The following is a 22,481-nucleotide window of genomic DNA, read 5'->3' as shown; positions in this document are numbered from 1 at the left end:
AACATAAAATAACAAAATGGCTTCTAGGAGCAAATTAACAAAATTTGTTTATAATGGCATCTAACTCTGCTGAAAACTGCATTCCTGAACTAATCGAAAGAGATTAGCAAACAATGCCCTGTTCATAGTATGAATTAACTAAGCAAGATATGACAGTATTAAAGTATCTTAGCTGGCCTTGTAGACGCAGGTGCAAAGAGGTATAAGCATGCAAACAAGTCCCCAGGAAATCTCATTGGCTTAATTTTTGTCTATTTGTCATTTTATTGGACTAATTTTGCAATTGAGGCTGTTCTGTTTAAGAGACCTATAACCATTGCTTGTTTTAAGCGAAGTGCAGCAGCTTTTTCAAAGTACACAGACTCTGGAAAACCTGTGTTGCTGGATAACCTGTGCCTGGTGTCGTATTGAATTGTTAAATCTTGCTAAAATCAGACCGAGCTGCTAGTGTTTATTTGACCGATCACTGAACCGAGAGGCCCCTCCCGGGGGTGTAGATCTTCATAAACAGGAGTTGGAGAATATTAATGGAATAATAAATGTCAATGTAACAGTGACCCAAAATGCTTGTAGATTTTGTGCAAAGTTATAAAGTGTTTTTAAAATTTTCTTTTCTGTTCAGAATTTCTCACTCATGGTATTATGTAACACTGGGAAAATCTTCAACAAATAAACCTAGTAAAAATGAGCAAACATTTGCAGTGGAAAAAATAATAAGCCATGAAAATTTCAATGATGATACCTTTGACAATGACATAGGTAAGCTAGCTTCTGTTGTTGACATTACATTAGTATAACTTTTAGACAAGATTCGGATCGTAAATCTCAAACTGATTTCTTAATCTAAATTCAAACTCTTGAAATTAAAGAAGGAAAACTTCAAAGTTTTAATTGTTATCTTCATTTTTCTTTTTAGCTCTGCTAAAGTTAAAATCTCAATCTGGGACGTGTGCAATAGAGTCAAAGTTTGTCCACGCCATTTGTTTGCCTTCTAAACACCTTATATTTTCTGAAAACACTCAGTGTGAAGTTTCTGGATATGGGAGGGAAGCTGAGTGTAAGTTGGAAATTCTGGTTTATTTGTCATGCTGTAATATTTTTTACCTTGAAACAATATATTCATCAGAGAACAACACTCAATACAACTTACTTGCAGGATGTCAACTCAATTTGTATTGCCACTTTAGTTTGTTGTAGATATCAAACTTTAAGTATATAGTAGAATGTCGACAGACACAGCACAGAAAAAAGCAGCTGATCCTGTAGTAATCCCTATGCTGGATCTTGGAAAGTGGAGTATTTTTATTCAAACCTTCATAGTTTTATTCACAGTCCTTTTATCTTCTCATTCTCAAGTGCCTGTGCAATCCTTTTCTTAATTTATGGAATTAACTTCACCAACTTATGCTTAATGTTAAGAACATCTAGTCATGAATAATATCAGTAACTTATAAGTAATATTTAATTCAGGAAAAGGTTAAATGTGTAATCATAAACTAATTAAAATATTGGGCTTTAAAGAATACCAAATTTCCTGAAGAAATGATAGTAAAAGTCAGAAAGAAAGAGATGGAGCTATGAAATGCTAAGTGGCTAACTGAACTAAGAAAAATTTACAAGTGTGATATCTGTAATCCTTGCAGTAATGGCTTTTCAGAAAAATGTTTTGTTTTGGAATTAGACTCACATTAGCGATGACCAAAATAAATGATAGTTGACTTGCAATATAAGCCGAGTAACAAACATAAACTAACTTCATCAGTGAAAGTAGATAAAGCTTAAACTCAGTTTGAATTTTATTGAGATCAGAGACTGGAAGTTTGCCTGGTTTGAAACTAGTGGAAGAATCTCCAGTGGTTCCAACAGAGTCATTTTAAGAGTCAAGAGACTGAGGCATCTTCAGTCAAGACAGAATAAAACCTCTGACAATGGCGAGAACTGATGGGAATTAAAAATAGTTTCCAGACGAGTATGGCATACCTCTGTGTAATTCCTATGGAAGGAAACAACTTGAAGTCGAACATCTTATAAGAAAATTCTTAGGTGGATTAAGAAGTAAACATTCGTGTGAAACACTAATAGTTCTAAACCATGCAGTTTTGTTAATAGTGCTCATTTTGTTCACTATTTTTATATGCAATAAAATGAAACCTGGTGTTGCACTGTTGATTAAAATAGGGTACTTAGCTTTCTCTTTAAATGTTAGGAGATCATAACATTTATATGTTAGGTTTGAAATTAATGGTACTGGCTCATCTTTACTTGTAATCTCTCTTTGCCTGGCATATCAACTTGGGCAATTTTCTCCTGTAATTTCCATTAGATTCTTGGTTGCTAATTGAGTCTTGTTTTTAACATATTTCACAAGTCTCTTTTTGCTCTTTTGTTTTTAATTTATTTTGTTTGCTATCCAAGACACATGAACTGGGGATACGCTAACTTTACTCTTGAAAGTAACATACGTAAAATATACCAGAAACCTTTCCCGTCTTTGCTGTTTGCATTTCTTATACTGTTGCTGCTCTTGAACTGGTTGTTCTAAAAAAGTTTACATTTTGTAGAACATGTCTATATATGTTGACCTAAATATTTCCAGGACTTTATTTGAACTGTGTTGCAAGCCAACAAACTTTCAAGAAATTTATGCTGCTTAGACATAATGCATACTTTTTTTGTTTTATTTCAGTTTCTCCTTTCTACTCCAAATTCCTGAAGGAGGCAAGAGTGAATTTGATTTCACAGCAAAAATGTAGGTCTCCTGAATATTATGGAAAGAAATTAACCGAAAACATGTTGTGTGCTGCCCATCATAACTGGAAGGAAGATGCTTGTAAAGTAAGTAAACAGAACCAAATTCATTGAAATTTTCAAATGAAATTCACAAAATCAGAGGAAATCAAATTTATTAAAAGTAAACTGTACCGTACAATGCTTTTGACACTCGCAGTCCTTGTTTCTTTTTAAACTTAGGATTAAATGTAAATGGCATCAGTGCTTTGCGCAGGAAAAAGGAGGCTTTTCGGCTAATTTAGACTCTAAATTGGGTAGTATAAATTAAATCTGAATTGTGTTCAGAAACTAATATTAATAAACACTGTGAAAGAAAGACTATTAGCATAGATAAATAAGAGACTGGAAAAAAGTAAAGAAACTTACTTTAATCTTTTTGAACATCATCAACATGCTAGATGATTTTGTATCATCAAAGGATTCATTAATGTTCTGAGTAAAGGCACTCCGAGGTAGCAGGGAACATAATGTAAATAAATTTTACATTGTTTGCTGGAGGGATGTTCTTGATGACCAGACAGTCCAGAAGCAGGAGTCTAATGATATGGGGTAGGTCATTTCATACTAAAATGTAGAGAAATATTTTTACTCAGTGTAGTGAGCCTATGGAATTCTGTGCCACAAAAAGTGGTTGAGGCCAAAACATTGAATGTTTTCAAAAAGGAGTTAGATACAGTTTTTAGGGTTAAAGGGATTAAAGTGTTCAGAGAGGAAACGGAACAGGGTTTAGATTTGAATGATCAGCCAAGATCACACTGAATGGTAGAGCAAGCTCTAAAGGGCCAAAGGCCTAAACCTGCTCCTATTTTCAATCTTTCTATGAAAGAGACAAGAGTGGGTCGAAGACTTTGATTTTAGATGCATTTAACGGCAACGATGTGGTGATGAAAGCTGAGCCAGGATACGAGGCAAAGGAGTAAAATCAATTGAGAAATAGAGCAGAGGTGGTTAAGAATACTCAGAATATATATATTTCTGCTGTAAAGAAAATGTTGAAGAGGACAGCCCATCATCTAGGTTAACTAAAGAATTTAAGGGAAGTTTCAAACTTGATGACTAGCAGCTTAGAGGATTGCAAAGAACATCAAGAATGAAGTAAATTACCAAAAGGTTAATAGGAAGAAAAACAAGACAGTATGAGAAGAAGCTAGATAGAAATGTAAAAAGTTAGCAAGAGCTTTTATTTATATTTAAAAAGGAAGAGAGTAAGTGATTGTTGATCCTCTGGAGATTGAGAATGGGGAGGTAATACTAAGCCAACTGAATGAACCATAAGCTGACAAATTCCCAGGTCCTGATAGATTTCATTGTAAGATATTAAAAGAGGTGGTTATTAAGTTGTAGATGTGTTGGTGTTATTTCTTCAAAATTCACTCAATTCCAGAACAGCTCAGTCAGTGTGCAAAGTACAAATACAGCTCTTCTATTCAAGAAGGAAGGGAAGCAAAAAACTGTTGACCAGGTAGTTTGATGTCTTGTCATGGGCAAAGCATGATAATCAATCATCAGGAATGTTATAGCCAGGCAGTGAGATGTGACCTTCTTGAGATACATAAGATGCTTCAGGGTAACATTGACAGAGTAAATGTTGAGAGGATGTTTACCCTCATGGGAGAATTAAGGGCAATTGGGCATAGTCTCAGAATAAAAGGTCTACTAATTTAAAACTGAGATGAAGAGAAATTTCTTTTCTGAGGGTTAAGAGTCTTTGGAACTCCTTGCCATAGAGCTGTAGAGGCAATGTTATTGTGGCTATTTAATAAATTAAGTATAGAATTTTGAGTTAGATTCTTGATGAGAAGGGATATGAGGAAAACATAATCCTTCAATCAAGGAACATGAGGACTGTTGGATCAGCCATGATCCTATTGAATGTTGGAACAGACTCCAGGAGCTGAATGGCCTACTCCTGTGCTATTTCCTATGTCTTTGGAAAACTAAGCATGCTTTTTTAAAAGGTAAACGTTTAACTGATTTTTGGAGTTCACTAAATAGTAACATGTGCTGTGGCAAAAAGGAAGCCTGTTATATTATACGTGGATTTCCAGAACACATTTAACAAAGTACCTCTTTAAAAAGTTATTCATGAAACAGGAGCTTCATATTAGCCCAGATAGAAGATTGACTGGCTGACAGGAAAGATAATATGCATGAGTGGGTCTTTGCTTGAATTGAGATCACTTGAGTGAGTGGACAAAATTTGGCAGGTGAAGTATTAATGTTAAGTTGTCTATTTTGGCAGGAAGAATTAAAAGCAGAATATGATTCAAATAGAGAATGTCTACTGCATTCTGAAGTGCAAAGGGATCTTGGCATTCTAGAATTAATTAAAAGTTAGGAGAAAGGTGCAGCAAGTATTTAAAAAGGCAAATGGAATGCTGCCCTTTTTTCTAAGAGGAATTGAATGTAAAAGTAAGGATGTTATGCGTCATTGCTAAGACCCATATCAAAGACTGCAATTTTGGTCTCCTTATTTAAAGGAGGACTTAAGTGTAAAAGAGGCAGTTTAGAGGAAGTTTACTAGATTAATACTTGGAATGAGTGAGTTATCTTCTAAGGAGAGGTTGGACAGTTGAGGCTTGCTTCCACTGGAGTTTAGAAGAGTGAGGAGTGTCTTGACTCAAGTGTATAAATCCTGAACAGTCTTGAAAAGGTATATGTGGAAAGAAAGTTTCCTCTTGTGGCAATTCCAGAACTAGAGAGTATTATTTAAAACTTATTGGTCACATTATAGGACAGGGATGAAGAGTTTTTTTTTCTGCAGTTTGTGCAACTTGGGAACACTCTGTCTCAGAAGATGGTGGGAATGGGATCATTGAATATTTTTAAACCAGTGATCGGTAGATTATTGTTTTGCAAGGGAATAAAAGGTTATCAGGGGAGATAGAAATATGGATTCAAAATTAAACCAAATTGAATTGAATGGCAAAGCGAAAACATCTATTTTTGCTCCTAATTTGTATGATCATAACATACTTCTGATGGAATTAATTTCATTTCAATTTTGCTATTTAACATTAAGTTAAATTATCTGTGCTCGTGAAGTTGTCTGCAGTAATTTTAACACAATTAAATATTCACTTGGTCAAGAATGCTGCAGCTTGTTTCATGGGCAACTGATCAGTTTAGTTGTCAGGATTCCAACTTCACTTAGTATACAGTACATACAGAGTGAGATGTGGGTATAGTGGAAACCTTAGAGGTGCAGGGCAATTTAGACTGCAATTTTCAGGTTTCTGTGTTTCACTGTAAATATGCATGAAGAGTTTGCTGTACAGTCCATAATAATGATGATTAGATTACCTACAGTATGGAAACAAACCCTTTTGCCCAACAAATCCACACTGACCCTCCGAAGGGTAACCCACCCAGACCCATTCCTCTACATTTACCCCAACTAATATACCTAATACTACAGGCAATTTTACACGGCCAATTCACCTGACCTGCACATCTTTTGGATTGTGGGAGGAAACTGGAGCACCCAAAGGAAACCCACGCAGACATGGGGAGAATGTGCAAACTCCACATAGGAGAGTCACCTGAGGCTGGAATCGAACCCAGGTCCCTGGCGCTGTGAGGTAACAGTGCTAACCACTGAGCCACCGTGCTACCCAATAATGAAGGCCAAAAAAAAACTATTAGCCTCATCATTATCATTTACATAAAATCTGAGCCATATGAAATAATTCAGTGTTTAAATACAATATTTACTTTGCAGATAATATTAAATAGTAAACAATGCAATTGGGTTATAACTTCAATGGAATGGAGCGTCATGTAAAATGGGTAGTTTAATGACACCAAGTAAAGTCAAAATAACTGTTACTTTTGTAGAAGATTATAATTCAAATATAATGTTTTCGTGAGAATATTGTGCTCTTTGACATAGTAAAGCCAATTCAGTGCATCTTTTCATGGTCAGATCTTGAACTAGTCTATAATTAAATTTAATCTTAATTTATCAATACATACAAGCAGCAACAATACAGCAAGCTACTTAATTAATTGACTGAAGTAATAATTTTTATCCTCTATTTAATGGCAGGGAGATTCTGGTGGACCTCTTGTATGTGAAAACAATGGACGAATGAATCTTTATGGAATAACCAGCTGGGGAGATGGGTGTGCCCGACCAAATAAACCAGGCGTTTACACAAGAGTTTTAAATTACATCCAGTGGATTGAAGAAAACATGATTTAGGAGATTTTAAAATCACTGGTCTCATTATCAGCTGATCAGTTACTGATTTGCAGTAAAGTTTGTGTGTCTGATACAATGATCCAATCTACCTCATTTCTGTAATTTGTAGTTTTGATGAAGTTGTTAAAATGTCATCTAAGACACATTTTACAAACGCTACATTTTAAACCTTGTCTGTGTCAGCAATCTCTTCTTTGTTTTTCATTTGATGTAGCTAACCCTAAACTTCTCATTTATTGGCAAAATATTATGGCTAATACAGCTGTACAGGATATTGGTTAGGCCATTTTTGGAATATTGTGTGCATTTGTGGTCTTCCTCCAATTGGAAGGAGGTTTTGTAAATTTGAAAGAGTTCAGAAAAGGTTTATAAGGATGTTCCCAGGGTTGGAGGATTTGAACCATCGGGAGAGGTGAATAGGCTTGCGGCTGTTTTCCCAGGAGTGTTGGATGCAGACAGATGACCTTCCTGAGGTTTATAAAATCATGAGGGGCATGAATAGAGTAACTAGACAAGGTCTTTTCCCTAGAGTGGGTGAGTCCAGAACTAGAAGACATAGGGTTAGAGGGGAGATATGGAATGAGCTGCCAGAGGAAGTGGAGGAGGCTGGCACAATTACAATATTTAAAAGACATAGAGATGGGTACATGAATAGGAAGGTTTTCGAGGGATATGGGCCAAGTGCTGGCAAATGGGATGAGATCAGTTTAGAATATCTGGTCAACATGGATGAGTTGGACCGAAGGGTCTGTTTCCATGCTGTACATCCCTATAACTAACTTCATTGTGGGTCATAAGACATTAAAATAGGAGCAGAAGTAAGGCCTTCAGCCTTTCGAATCCACTCTACCATTCAATAATATCATTAACTTTTTCTGTGTAATCAGTGTTAAGAATACTTTTCATTTTTGTTAGCATTTACAAATATTTTTAAAAATTAGATTAGATCTCAGATATATTGTACAAATTCTTTTCTGCTTTTAATAGAGTCAATTGATATGTACTATGAATTAACTCTGTTTGAAATTTGTTTAATTTGAACACTTGAATTACACATAAATTGATCCCAGAAAGCCATACAAAATCCTATTGTACATATTTCAGTAGGAATACCCTTATCTCTTATGAAGGGTTTTATGCATGGTCAAACCCATGTCTAAATTATGAATATTTTCAAAGCTATGATATTCATCGAGACTTTAAATTTTGTTTGGGATTTTTAAGATCATATTAAATTTACTTTGTAAAATTGTGACTACATTTTGTATTATGATAATTTCAGTTGTGGTTGTCAGTTGTTTCAACAACCAGTTGTTGGACCAAACCTAACAAATGTTATATTTAATTACTAAATGCTATATTTGGATACTAACTTATATTTTATTTACAAGGACAGTGTCAATATTTTATGGATAAATTCACAAGTTGTTCCAAGTTAATGTATAGTGTTAAATGAGGTATTATTTATCCAGTTTGTATCAAAAATACCAAATAAAGTACATAATCCTGTAAAATTCCAAATTACTTAGATAGACTTTTCAAAAATATCGCATTTGAAATAGCATGCCAGGGATTGGATGCACGTTTTTAAAGATAGTATTAATTTTGTTGCCCTCGAGGTAGTTCCATTTTGTGTCAAATGAAGCTGTGAAAAATGGCTAAGTAAAGTTCTACGTTTATTTATCATTTCATTTATGTAATGAAAGGAAATGTCTAGTGCTATACTTGTGATAATGTCTGAAATTGTATTACATTATATGAACTATCATGGGACAAATTTTATTAATGATCTTAAATGGACAAATAAATTTAATTTTTGAAATACATATTTTTATTTATAGTTCCTGTGCTTATAACAATTATAGAATGTCACTCATCAAGTAAAATGCTAATTAGGAAATAAATCACAGGTCACAGCTTAGCTCTTGGTGTTTGACTTGAACCTACTTTATAGTTCACTTCAAGTCCTCATACAAAGTGGTTTTGGTTAGAGACTAAATTGTTCCCAAGTTTATAAGATAATTGAAGCAATTAATTGATAATGAAATTCATGTTCAGTCAATTTTATTTGCAACTTGTAACATCGGTACTTTGTTCACTGAGAAAACTGCATTCATTTCGGATACACACAGCTATCTTAAAACCTGAAATGTCAAATACAAATGACAATTACAGATGTAAAAATCCATGTGTTACTGACTTAGTGAGTGAGTTAGTACAAAGCTTTTTGTCAATGCAGCAATGTTCAAATCATTAGAAAAATAGCAGTGTTTTAAATGTTCTAGATTCAGTTAAGAGCATCTCGACTTATTTATATTGTTGATCTTATGTATGAAATACAGATTGGCCAAACGAGTGCTGCTAAACTAATGACCAGTATTTGTGGATTTCTCAGAAACAGAATAATTCTATTTCATTTCAAGCGTTAGTCGTAATTGAAAAATCCAATCTCATGAATTAAACAAAAAAATTGATTTGCAAGTCATCACAAATAAGTGACCTCAATTATAAATACATATTATCAATAAATCAATTCACAGAACATTAATTTAAAATAAATCTTAAATATCCAGATGGAGGACGGGAAAAAATTTCTGGCTGTAACAGGCTGCTCCTTTTTTTTTTGAGGTATTTTAGGTGTTGGAGGGATTTCCTCGAATTCCAGGAGCAGCAATTACTGTTTTACATCCTGGTGCACTTTTTTTCTCAAGTTGCAAAACAAAGTCAAAACAATGGCACTTTTAAAATGGAGAGGAGCAGACAAAGGCAGCACATGCTCAGGTCAGTGCAAGAGAGGGAGAGAAATCCACACTGCTAACTGACACAGCAGTGAACCTGTGCAATTACTGCCTTTGTTGTTGAATTCATGTATCGCTGGACATCTTGGATATAGAGAGAGTTAGGCAGGAATTTAAAAAAGGAGGTCCTCGACATTAGTAATATCTAGATTACTCCTGGTACTATGAGCTAGTGAGGGTAGAAATAGGAGGATAGACCAAATGAATGCATGACTGAAGAGCTGGTGTATGGGAGAAGGATTCACATTTTTGGATCATTGGAATCTCTTCTGGGGTAAAAGTGACTTGTACAAGAAGGATGGATTGCACCTGAATTGGAAGGGGACTAATATACTGGCAGGGAGATTTGCTAGAGTTGCAGGTTTTAAATTAGTAAGTACGAGGGGTGGGGGAGGGGGATAAGACCCCAGTAGATGGTGAGGAAAAAGATCAACCTGAGACTGGTACAGTTGAGAAAAGAAGCAAGTCAAAAAAATAGTCAGCGCAGGCAGGGACAAAATAGAGAACAAGGTAGGACTGATAAATTAAACTGAAAATGTGTTGCTGGAAAAGCGCAGGAGGTCAGGCAGCATCCAGGGAACAGGAGAATCAACGTTTCGGGCATAAGCCCTTCTTCACGAATGAGGAAAGTTTGTCCAGCAGGCTAAGATAAAAGGCGGCCTTCCTAACCTGCAATCTTCTTCCTGACCTCTCCGCCTCCACCCCAGTCTGACCGATCACCCTCACCTTGACCTCTTTCCACCTATCGCATTTCCGACGCCCCTCCCCAAGTCCCTCCTCCCTACCTTTTATCTTAGCCTGCTGGACCAACTTTCCTCATTCCTGAAGAAGGGCTAATGCCCGAAACGTCGATTCTCCTGTTCCCTAGATGCTGCCTGACCTGCTGCGCTTTTCCAGCAACACATTTTCAGCTCTGATCTCCAGCATCTGCAGACCTCACTTTCTCCTGATAAATTAAACTATTTATTTCAATGCAAGAGGCCTAACAGGGAAGGCATATGAAGTCAGGGCACGGTTAGGAACATGAGACTGAGACATCATAGCAATTACAGAAATGTGCCTCAAGGAAGGACAGGACTGGCAGCTTAATGTTCCAGGATACAAATGCTACAGGAAGGACAGAAAGGGATACAAGAGAGGAAGAGTGCTGTTTTTGATAAAGATAGCATTATAGCTGTCTTTCCCGGAAGGATATTCTCGGAAATACATCCAGGGAAGTTATTTGGATGGAACTGAGAAATAAGAAAGGGATGATCACCTTATTGGGATTGTATTATAGACACCCCCCCCCCCCCCATAATAGTCAGCGGGAAATTGAGAAACACACTTGTAAGGAGATCTCAGTTGTCTGTAAGAATAATAGGGTTGTTATGGTAGGGGATTTTAACTTTCCAAACATAGGCTGGAACTGCTATAGTGTTAAGGGTTTAGATGGAGAGGAATTTGTTAAGTGTGTACAAGAAAATTTTGTGATTCAGTATGTGGATGTATCTACTAGACAAGATGCAAAACTTGCTGAAAATGTGTTGCTGGAAAAGTGCAGCAGGTCAGGCAGCATCCAGGGAACAGGAGAATTGACGTTTCGGGCATAAACCCTTCTTCAGGAATGAGGAAAGTTTGTCCAGCAGGCTAAGATAAAAGGTAGGGAGGAGGGACTTGGGGGAGGGGTGTCAGAAATGTGATAGGACCAACCCAACCTCCACTCCCGACACCTTCCCCTGCAACCGCAGGAGGTGCAAGACTTGCGCCCACACCTCCCCCCTCACCTCCCTCCAAGGCCCCAAAGGAAACTTCCATATCTGCCACAGATTCAACTGCACCTCCACACACATCATCTATTGCATCCTCTGCACCCGATGTGGCAACCTATCACATTTCCGACGCCCCTCCCCCAAGTCCCTCCTCCCTACCTTTTATCTTAGCCTGCTGGACAAACTTCCCTCATTCCTGAAGAAGGGCTTATGCCCGAAACGTCGATTCTCCTGTTCCCTGGATGCTGCCTGACCTGCTGCGCTTTTCCAGCAACACATTTTCAGCTCTGATCTCCAGCATCTGCAGTCCTCACTTTCTCCTCAAAGATGCAAAACTTGACCTACTCTTGGGAAATAAGGCAGGGCAGGGGACTGAGGTGTCAGTGGGGGAGCATTTAGTTTAATGTAGTGATGGAGAAGGATGGACCAGATCTAAAAGTTGAAGTTCAAAATTGTAGAAAAGCTAAATCGGATGGTATTAGGTAAGAACATTTGAAAGCTGATTGGAGGCAGATGTTGGCAGGTAAAAGGACAGCTGGAGAATGGGAAGCCTTCAGAAATGAGATAAGCTGAATCCCGAGACAGTGTATTCCTGTTAAGATGAACGGAAAGGCTGGTAGGTATAGGGAATGCTGGATGACTAATGAAATTGAGGGTTTGGTTAAGAAAAAGAAGGAAGCATATGTCAGGTACAGACAGGATAGATCTAAAGAACCCTTAGAAGAATATAAAGGCAGTAGGAGTACACTTAAGAGGAAATCAGGAGGGCAAAGGGGACATGAGATAGCTTTGGCAAATAGAGTTAAGGAGAATCTAAAGGGTTTTTACAAATACATTAAGGACAAAAGGGTAACTAGCGAGAAAATAGCACCCCTCAAAGATCAGCAAAGCGGCCTTTGTGTGGAGCTGCAGGAGATGGGGAGATACTAAATAAGTATTTAGCATTAGTGTTTATTGTGGAAAAGGACATGGAAGATATCAAATGTAGGGAAATAGTTGGTGACATCTTTAAAAATGTCCATATTACAGAGGAGGAAGTACTGGATGTCTTGAAACGCATAAAAAGTGGATAAATCCCCAGGAGCTGATCAGGTGTACCCTAAACAACTGTGGGAAGCTAGGGAAGTGATTGTTGGGCCCCTTGCTGAGACATTTGTATCATTGATAGTCACAGATGAGGTGCTGCAAGACTGGGGAGGTTGGCCAATGGTGCTACTATTTAAGAAAGGTGGTAAGGACAAGCCAGGGAACTATGGACCGGTGAGCTGAACGCTGGTAGTGGAGGTAGTCACAGATGAGGTGCTGCAAGACTGGGGAGGTTGGCCAATGTGGTGCTACTATTTAAGAAAGGTGGTAAGGACAAGCCAGGGAACTATGGACCGGTGAGCTGAACGCTGGTAGTGGAGGGAATCCTTAGGGACAGGATGTACATGTACTTGGAAAGGGAAGGACTGATTAGGGATAGTCAACATGGCTTTGTGCATGGGAAATCATGTCTCACAAACTTGATTGAATTTTTTGAAGAAGTAACAAAGACGATTGATGAGGGCAGAGCAGTGGTTAATTTAAATGGACTTCAGTAAGGCAGTCACCAAGGTTTCCCATGGGAGACTGGTTAGCAAGGTTAGATCTCATTGAATACAGGGAGATCTAGCCATTACGATGCAGACCTGGCTGGAAGGTAGAAGATAAAAGGTGGTGGTGGAGGGTTGTTTTTCAGATTGGAGGCCTGTGACCAGTGGAGTGCCACAAGGATCGCTGCTGGGTCCACTACTTTTCGTCATTCATGTAATTGATTTGGATGTGAGCATAAGAGGTATAGTTAGCAAGAATACAGAGGACACCAAAATTGGAGGTATAGTGGACAATGAAGAAAGTTACCTCAGATTACAATGGGATCTTGTTCAGATGGGCCAATGGGCTGAGGAGTAGAAGATGGAGTTTAATTTAGATAAATACAAGGTGCTGCATTTTAGGAAAGCAAATCTTAGCAGGACATATACACTTAATGGTAAGGTCCGAGGGAGTGTTGCTGAACAAAGAGACCTTGGAGTGCAGGTTCATAGCTCCTTGAAAGTGGAGTCGCAGGTAGATAGGATAGTGAAGGCGGCGTTTGGTATGCTTTCCTTTATTGGTCAGAGTACAGAGTACAGGAGTTAGGAGGTCATGTTGCGGCTGTACAGGACATTGGTTGGCCACTTTTGGAACACTGCATGCAATACTGGTCTTCTTCATAGTGGAAGGGTTCAAAAAAGACTTACAAGGAGGTTTCCAGGGTTGGAGGATTTGAGCTATAGGCAGAGGCTGAATAGGCTGGGGTGTTTTCCCTGGAGCGTCGGAGGCTGAGGGGTGACCTTACAGAGGTCCAGACCTCAAGGGCACAGGTTTAGGGTGAGAGGGGAAATATATAAAAGAGACGAAAGGGGCAACGTTTTCAAGCAAAGGCTGGTAGGTGTATGGAATGAGTTGCCAGAGGAAGTGGTGGAGGCTTGTACAATTGCAACATTTAAAAGGCATTTAGATGGATATGTGAATAGGAAGGGTTTGGAGGGATATGGGCCGGGTGATGGCAGGTGGGACTAGATTGGATTGGGATATCTGGTCGGCATGGATGAGTTGGACCGAAGGGTCTGTTTCCATGCTGCACATCTCTGAGTCTATGACTAATATATATTGATCTGACTTTTACGGTTCAATCACCAAACAATTATAGTCATGACAGCAGAGCTAAATATAAATGAGCATTGTGTTTTACCTATCTATTTTCAACTATTTTACAACCTATGTAATCATCCACAAGTATCAATATCTTCAGTTTGAACCACACCTCTTGTCCAACCAGAAATTTGAAGGTGGCATCTCAAACATTAGTCTGTTGACAGAGAAACAAACTGCCAAGAGCATGAACTGCATCATGTAAATCGAAGAAAAGCAGCAAATTACAATAAGCAGAGGGAATAGTAATATTGGCCAACAAATTTTGTTAATGGTTACATACCTTGCAGTGTTAAGTTGTGTACTTCACAGTTGCTGGGCAATATTTCAAAACTTCAACTTCCAATTTTTATTTAAATTAGGCATCTGCTTTATCTAAGAAATCTCTTTAGTTATTTACAAATATACTGGTATAGCAGCCATATTTTTTTTACTGATTATGTTTCAAAATATTGTCTATTTTTGAGCAGAGTTTTTATTCGGGGCCAGAATCAATAACCAAATGTCGGTAACCACTTATCCACAAGAGGGCAATACAGTGAAGTAAGAAAGGTTCATGTAAATTTCAGCTCCAGCAACTGGGATGGTTTCTGGAATGGGTGACAGATTTATATTGCTAGTCTTTAATCCAGACTCCAAGTTGCCAAACTTTAATTTAATTCTGGTTAAACTCTGCATGATTTTGAAAATATAACAAGAACAAAGAAAATTACATCACAGTAACAGGCCCTTCGGCCCTCCAAGCCTGCACCGATCCGGATCCTTGATCTAAACCAGTCACCTCTTCTTAACAGATCTGTATCCCCCTGCTCATTCATGTATCTGTCGAGATACATCTTAAATGACACAATCGTGCCCACCTCTACCGGCAACAAGTTCCAGGCACCCACCACCCTCTGCATAAAGAATTTTCCACGCACATCTCCATTAAACCTTTCCCCTCTCACTCGTGATCCCAATTAACAGAATTCCCCAAATAGTCAAGCTCTGGGGTGAAAAAGAGGCAGCTTCCTCATCATACGTACTTTTCATTACATACTCTTACAGCAGTACCATTTCCTTCCATCATTTCTGCAGTGCTGTGTCATGACAGCTCACATTCATATTCTTTCTGCCATCTGGTGGGGTTACTCTCAATAATCGTAGCCAATTTAAAAAGGCATGAGTGAGTGCAAGGCTCAGTTTATTAATTACTCAATGCAAGAAGAAATAAAGCAAGATTACAAAGGAGTGGTGCATCCAAAAAAGCCATGTTAAAAGAGATATATGGAATAACATTGAAGTTTTGCAAAGAGTTGACAATGGGATGGTGCAGCCATTATGCTGGGTAATATGGAGCAATGTTGATAGTTAAGCAGTTGATTGAGAGATTTTGGCTTATAACATATCTTGAAACCATTGCCACTTAGTTTGGATGCCCTAGTCAAGGAAAATATCATCTTTACATCCAGTCTGTCCAACTCCGTCAGAATTTAGTTTTTCCAATGAGATGCCCTCTCATTCTTTAAAATACAAGCCAGTTGAAATATCTCTCAGATACTATCACATACATTTGGTGCAGACAGAACTAACCCAAGCCTCCAAGCTCAGAGGAAGGGACATTATCACTCTACCATGAGAGCCCGACATGCCCAATGGACCCATCTCACTTCATATAACACACCTGCCATTCCATGAATCAGCCTGATCAACCTTTGCTGCACTCCCTTGAAGATGATACTGTCCCTAATATTTCGACGTTGAGTATACTCCCTGAAGGAAGATCTTTTGATAATTAAAAGGTAGAATATTTGTATTATTCACAGATCCAATTGATAGTTTATTACAATCAAGAGCAGATTTTGTATTCTCTAACAGCCCATTATCACTATGTTCTGTAGGGAAAGGATTGTGCCTTCACTTATCCTGGAATGCATATTCAAATTAGATAATTCAGCAGCAATCTTTAGTGATTTTAAAATAAAAGGTTATTGATTCTCTCATACAATGCAAATTTAAAAAACAAACTCATACTGTATACATGCAAAGACAAGACACAAAACAAAAGTACACTTCTACACAGGTTATTTACATTTGAAATATGGAACACCATGTGGTTTTTTGTGGTTTCTTCAAAGGATTTGGTAATTTCAAGTTGAAATTAGGGTATTGTAAAATAAAGGATTCTCAGTAAATTTACATAATTCTCAGCCTGCTATCTAAGGAATTGGTTCTCAAGTGAACTCTGAAACTGGAATAGATTAAGTACTTTGGCTGCTTGATGACTTGCAGATTGTTTCAGAGTGTAGTTCTTAGACTGGATGATAACTGATGACTCTGAAGAATCTACTGGGTCCTGGGATAACAAAAGGTGAATTCTATGAAATTAACTTGGATTTCAGGACTAATTCTGAGGCTCACCTACTCTCTTTTGGACAGGGCCAGTCACTGTGATAACAGAAAGTGGTTCATGGTGTAAGGTTCTTTACCTGCGATGCAATTCGCACACACTTATTTCTGCAAATAATTAAAGTTTATTAAAGCCTGTACAAGCTCGGTGACCCGCTTTGACACTCTTCACAGGCGTGCCAAGTCAAGTGAGGCCTGAACAAAGGAAACACATCCCCTTTATACAGGTCAGTTGGTAATGCTCACAGGTACTCCAGCCATTCCCCCTCCCATAACCACATTACTCCAGGTCACCCTCAGAGATAATATAAACATAAATGCCTTAATCCTGGGAATCATTATGCAAATGATTTCCTGACTCCGTAATTTCCCAAGACAATGTAGGTGTGATACAGCCGAGCTTCGGGGGATGGCTCTGAAAGCATTTCTGAATGGAAGGGGCTGAAATGAGAGTTAAAATTTGATAATAGTTGTTAAGTAGTAGTAAGTGACTGCCTAAATGAAGTAGGAGTCATCTGTATCCCTGCATCAATATCATCCTAACCACTTGGCAAAATGTTCAGCTTCAGGAGGAAGACACTACCATTTAACCCTTGAATATTACATTAACGTCAAGAAGGATTGTCCAATTTAATCTTTTAACATTACAGTGGCAACTGAGTTTCAATTTTTCCTTTTGCCCATGATGGAACACAGAATCAGAGCAACTGGAAACTTCAATCTAAGTGTTGGTCAATCTTGAAACATTGAGATGTGTGAACTCAACAGATCATTTTGGAGGTACCCTTACCTATGTCCATCTCTAATTAGGTATTCAGAGACTCGAAAGGGTCTGCAATCCAAATGCTAAAAGAGTACAATTTTCAGCAACATCCTAACAGCTGATTGCTGAATTAAAAAAAAAATCATCACACAATATACCCAAGGAAGTTCAGTTATGTTATTCAAACTGATCACATTTTACCAGTGACATTTCTTTCATCAAAAAAAAAGGGTACATATTATGTAGGATTATATTAATCAAAATTATTACTACAACAAAAAAAGCGACAACTTGAAAGTAGAGCCGCAGCTAGACAGGATGGTGAAGGCGGCGTTTGGTGTGCTTTCCTTTATTGGTCAGACTATGGAGTACAGGTGTTGGGAGGTCATGTTGCAGCTGTATGGGCCATTGGTTAGGCCACTGTTGGAATATTGCGTGCAATTCTGGTCTCCTTCCTATCGGAAAAATCTTGCGAAACTTGAAAGGGTTTAGAAAAGATTTCCAAGGATGTTGCCAGGGTTGGAGGATTTGGGCTATAGGGAGAGGCTGAACAGGCTGGGGCTGTTTTCCCTGGAGCATTGGAAGCTGAGGGGTGACCTTATAGAGGTTTGTACAATCACAAGGGGCATGGATAGGATAAATAGACAAAGGCTTTTCCCTGGGGTCAGGGAGTCCAGAACTAGAGGTCATAGGTTTAGGGTGAGAGGGGAAAGATATAAAAGAGACCCAAGGGGCAAACCTTTCACGCAGAGGGTGGTAAATTATTGGAATGAGCTGCCAGAGGAAGTGGTGGAGGCTGGTACAATTGCAACATTTAAAAGGCATCTGGATGGGTGTACGAATAGAAAGGATTTGGAGTGAGATGGGCCAGGTGCTGGCAGGTGGGACTAGATTAGGTTGTGATATCTGGTTGGCATGGACGAGTTGGACCGAAGGGTCGATTTCCATGCTGTACATCTCTGACTCTATTTGAGCTTTAGCTGACACTCAGTTCAAGAATGCTTGGAATGTCTACTGGGTCAGAATTTAAAAACTACTTGTGGATATCGGCAATTTATTGCATGATTAAATTATGCATTCTCACTTCACAATTGTCATGGGCCAGACTGACCCTCTTCAAATGTAACAATGAGATACTGAGACCCTAACTTATTTATTTAGAAGCAAGTGTAAGGTGCTGTGTTTCAGATGTAATTTGAGTGATTACACAACGTTGCTTTAAGCAAACATTTTTTATTCATACTCGACAGTTAAAATGCAACCAAAAAAAAAAATTCAGCTAACAACTCTGTTGAAAAGCAGAACAGAATAATAGATTAATAATTAAATGAAGAGCAACTGGTCAAATATAGTAACTTCCCATAAATGCACCCTGTACAAAGGCAAATTCAGTAAAATTAAAGTGTCACATGCAATGTGTCTCTAGTCTAGGAGGAAAGATCATCAAGAGAAAGTTCTGGCAGACAGAACTCAAGCATTTTACAACATAAGGGAGCAATATACAGCAGCTTCAAACCCCAATAACTACTGAATGCTAAACCAAAACCCTGGTTCTGTGGGAGCCTAACTCCACTCATTCATGCTGTTCCTATTGCTCCAACTTTAAAAAACCCATGGCCTCAAGTTGTTTAGTTTATTGTCTTGGAACAAACTGTTTGGCACCTCTGTCAATCTCTCTTCATAAAAAAAAAAAAGGACAAAATACATCTGTTAAAGCTATAGTATCATCACACAAGTCAGATGCAGTGTGGAAATAATGTAACATTTCCCTTTGGACTGAAAATGTGAATTTGTTAACTAAATAATTAAGCAAATCAACAAGATTTTCTCAAAGCAGCTTCACGCCACCTCATTGCTTTGTGATTTTGCGCTCTTCCAGATTTAGACGACAAATGCATAACTTAGAGCAAAGCAAAAAAAAGGTTTGACAGAAACCTAACAGTAGCATGAACATGTAAATCAGAAGAAAGAGCATTCAATCCGTCCTGTCTGCTCTGTCATTCAACAGGATCACGTCTGATCTGATGAACCCCATATCCACGACCCTGCCTCCCCTGATAACCATTTACCTTCTTGCTCAACAACTATCTGGCTACTTCTGCCTTAAAAATATTCAAGGACTCACCTTCAATCATCTTTTATGGAAGAGAGAGTTCCAAAGACTCAAGATCATCAGAAAAAAAAAGTTCTCCATATCCATTTTAAGGAGGTGGCATCTGATTTTTAAACAGTGACCCCTTGTTCTCAATTCTCCCAAAATGTGGAGAGGATGTTGTCTTGTGTCACCTGTTAAGACCCTTCAAGATTTTAGATGGCTTGAGGAGTGGCAGATTGAGTTTAATTTAGATAAATAAAACTGCATTTTGGAAAAGCAAATCAGAGCAGGACTTATACATTTCATGGTAAGATCCTTGGAAATGTTGCTGAACAATGACCTTGGAGGGCAGGTTCTTTGTTCCTTCAAAGTAGAGTTGCAGGTAGATCAGATAATGAAGGTGGCGTTTGGTATGCTTTGCTTTATTGGTCAGAGTACGGAGTACAGGAGTTGGGAGGTCATGTTGCGGTTGTACAGGACCATGGTTAGGCCACTTTTGGAACACTGCACGCAATTCCGGTCTCCATCCTATCGGAAGGACGTCGTGAAACTTAAAAGGGTTCAGAAAAGATTTACAAAGATGTTGCCAGGGTTGGAAGATTTGAGCTAAAGGGAGAGGCTGAATAGACTGGGACGGTTTTCCCTGGAGCATCAGAGGCTGAGGGGTGACCTTATAGAGGTTTACAAAATTATGGCATAGGTTTAGGGCGAGAGGGTAAAGATATAAAAGGGTGGTGCGTGGATGGAATGAACTGCCAGAGGAAGTGGTGGAGGCTGGTGCAGCATTTAAAAGACTTTGGATGATTATATGAATCGGAAGGTGTAGAGGGATATGGGTCAAGTGCTGGCAAACAGGACTAGATTAGGTTAGGAGATCTGGTCTCATGGACAATTTGGACCGAAGGGTCTGTTTCTGTGGTGTACATCTCTATGAGCTTCCATGTTTCAATTAAGTCACCTCTTACTCTTCTGATCTCCTGCTTATTCCAGATATTTGTTTCATAAACCTTCTTTGAATTGCCTGCAATGCATTTACATCCTTATTTAAAAGGAGGGTGACCTTTACTGTCCATAATATTCAAGGTAATACAAGTTTAGTCAAGTTACTTAAAAATGGAGTAATGTTTGCAATGTTCCAGTCTTCAAGTTCAGCACAGCTAATCTGCTTCACATATGTTATTCAAAATAGAGCCACAATTTACTGCCCAGTCTGCTGCAAGTTTCTGCTTATGTTACTCTTTTTAAGAAGGCATTTCCTTCAATGAATTGCTGCTGCAACCCAAGATCACAAAATGGGTTTTTTAGGCAAGGAAGAATTTCTTGTTTGTCAGTGAAATTCTTTAGGAAATCCCACAAGGACAGCTTGGGAGAAATTCCAAGGTAATTGATCAATTATTAACAGCATCTAACAGACTCTTAAAGTTCACATACAAGGACAAGGTTTAGGAATAAACAAATCTGAGAAAAACAGCAGTAAAAAATGAAGGGAGAAACAAGTAACATGGAATCGGAAAAAACAAGAAGTACACCTCTTGAATTAGCAGCAGCATTAAACACCTTATGATTAGTCTTCAAGGATGAGGTTAAATAGAATTTCCAGGGATAAAAAAAAGGTGCAAGTGGTTAATGGCAGACTAATACATCGCAACAGCAAAATTTCAAGAAAATTATAACAAGATCCTTTCACTGCTATCATGTCTTTGATACAGCCTGCAGCACACATTCACAATGCCAATCAAATTGGGTTTATCAGTCCTAACAAATTGCATCCCCTGTTGTGTCAGTCCTCTGCAATGAAACTAGAGCATTGTTTCTTTGGTGCACATTTATGAAGAACCTCGATTGCCCCAATGTCAGACTCCTCCCCTCAACTTCTGATTGGCCCCACAGAAATACAGCGCATGACACTTTGCACCAGTTTTGTTGAAGGAGCAGCTGTAAAAACTAATATGGCTGATATTCCAGATTTCTGCGAGTGTTTACTTTCTTCGCCTTCAACTTTATTGAGGTATGCGGAAGGCAGTGGAGTTATACAGATACAGGTCTGGTGCCAGAGCTTGTCCAGATCATATTGGGCCCAAATGTCATGTGCAATCCCAACAAATTTTAGCTGAGCAAGAGAATCAGTTTCCCTGTGTCACAAAGAGGCATAGCAGTCGACTTGCCAAATGTACAAACTTGCATATATCGCTATCCTGTTTGCACTGCTGTTTGTCAGGGATAGGCTGAAAAACAATCGAGGCAAATAAATGAAAAGAAAAGCACGATCTATACCAACTCTCTTCACCCGCATATTACAGTTGTTAGATACATACACAAAGACAGATAACCGAATAGTGTTTTAAATGGACTGCCTTTACTGAAGGTATTCAGACATAATCAATGGGACAAATCCTAGTTTGATGTAGCAGTAAATGCTAATACCTGGGCAAGCATCAACTTGTGGAACGTTTCAGGGAACACCCGCACCAACCAACCCAACTGCCCCATGGTTGAACACTAACTCCCCCTCCCACTCCGCCAAGGACATGCAGGTCCTTGGCCTCCTCCATCGCCAGACCCTGACCACACGACACCTGGAGGAAGAGCGACTCATCTTCCGCCTCGGAACCCTCCAACCACACGGAATCAATGTAAATTTCTCCAGCTTCCTCATTTCCCCTCCCCCCACCTTATCTCAGTCCCAACCCCCGGATTCAGCACCGCCCTCTTGACCGGTGTGGTGAAACGGTTAAAAATTATGTCCCAATACATGTGTGAATCTAACCGGAATGGAGGTGTTGCTTAGTCCCGTGTGAATCTTATTACACACCTCCCCGTGTGAATCTTCTTATCTGTATGTAACCAGAATGGAATGTGTTTTTTAGCCTTGCTCTGCTGTTCACATGAATGTTTATATCTGGAAAAGAGTATATCAGCTGGAAAAGTCTCCAGTTCGGTGAGTCTGCTCCGGGGTTACATTTAACCGCCGAGCGTG

General features: G+C 38.7%; 1 protein-coding gene and 1 long non-coding RNA gene across 6 annotated transcripts in view; one reads left to right on the top strand and one right to left on the bottom strand.

Moving 5' to 3' along the window:
* Positions 1-7,535, top strand: part of LOC122541852 (salivary plasminogen activator beta-like) — a 40,156-nt gene extending 32,621 nt beyond the window's left edge. For all 3 annotated transcript variants that reach the window (XM_043678913.1, XM_043678912.1, XM_043678911.1), the window contains 4 exons: positions 623-759; positions 917-1,057; positions 2,687-2,835; positions 6,839-7,535. In XM_043678913.1, the coding sequence (XP_043534848.1) occupies positions 623-759; positions 917-1,057; positions 2,687-2,835; positions 6,839-6,994 (583 nt within the window). In that variant the 3' untranslated portion in view covers positions 6,995-7,535. The remainder of the gene's footprint in view (positions 1-622; positions 760-916; positions 1,058-2,686; positions 2,836-6,838) is intronic.
* The window catches only part of LOC122541856, a 59,429-nt gene that overhangs the window by 32,097 nt on the left and 4,851 nt on the right, over positions 1-22,481 (bottom strand). Inside the window, exon 3 of one of the 3 annotated variants that reach the window (XR_006309692.1) lies at positions 7,696-9,138. The exons of the other annotated variants lie outside the window; for them this stretch is intronic. This is a non-coding gene — a long non-coding RNA (uncharacterized LOC122541856). Of the gene's footprint in view, positions 1-7,695; positions 9,139-22,481 lie in introns of those variants that run through there. 3 annotated transcript variants of the gene reach the window in all.

The sequence above is a fragment of the Chiloscyllium plagiosum genome, chromosome 38 (assembly GCF_004010195.1).
Source record: "Chiloscyllium plagiosum isolate BGI_BamShark_2017 chromosome 38, ASM401019v2, whole genome shotgun sequence".
In the NCBI taxonomy this organism is placed as follows: domain Eukaryota; kingdom Metazoa; phylum Chordata; class Chondrichthyes; order Orectolobiformes; family Hemiscylliidae; genus Chiloscyllium; species Chiloscyllium plagiosum.
Note: the sequence above shows the minus strand (reverse complement) of the source record. Positions and strands in the feature narration are given on the sequence as shown.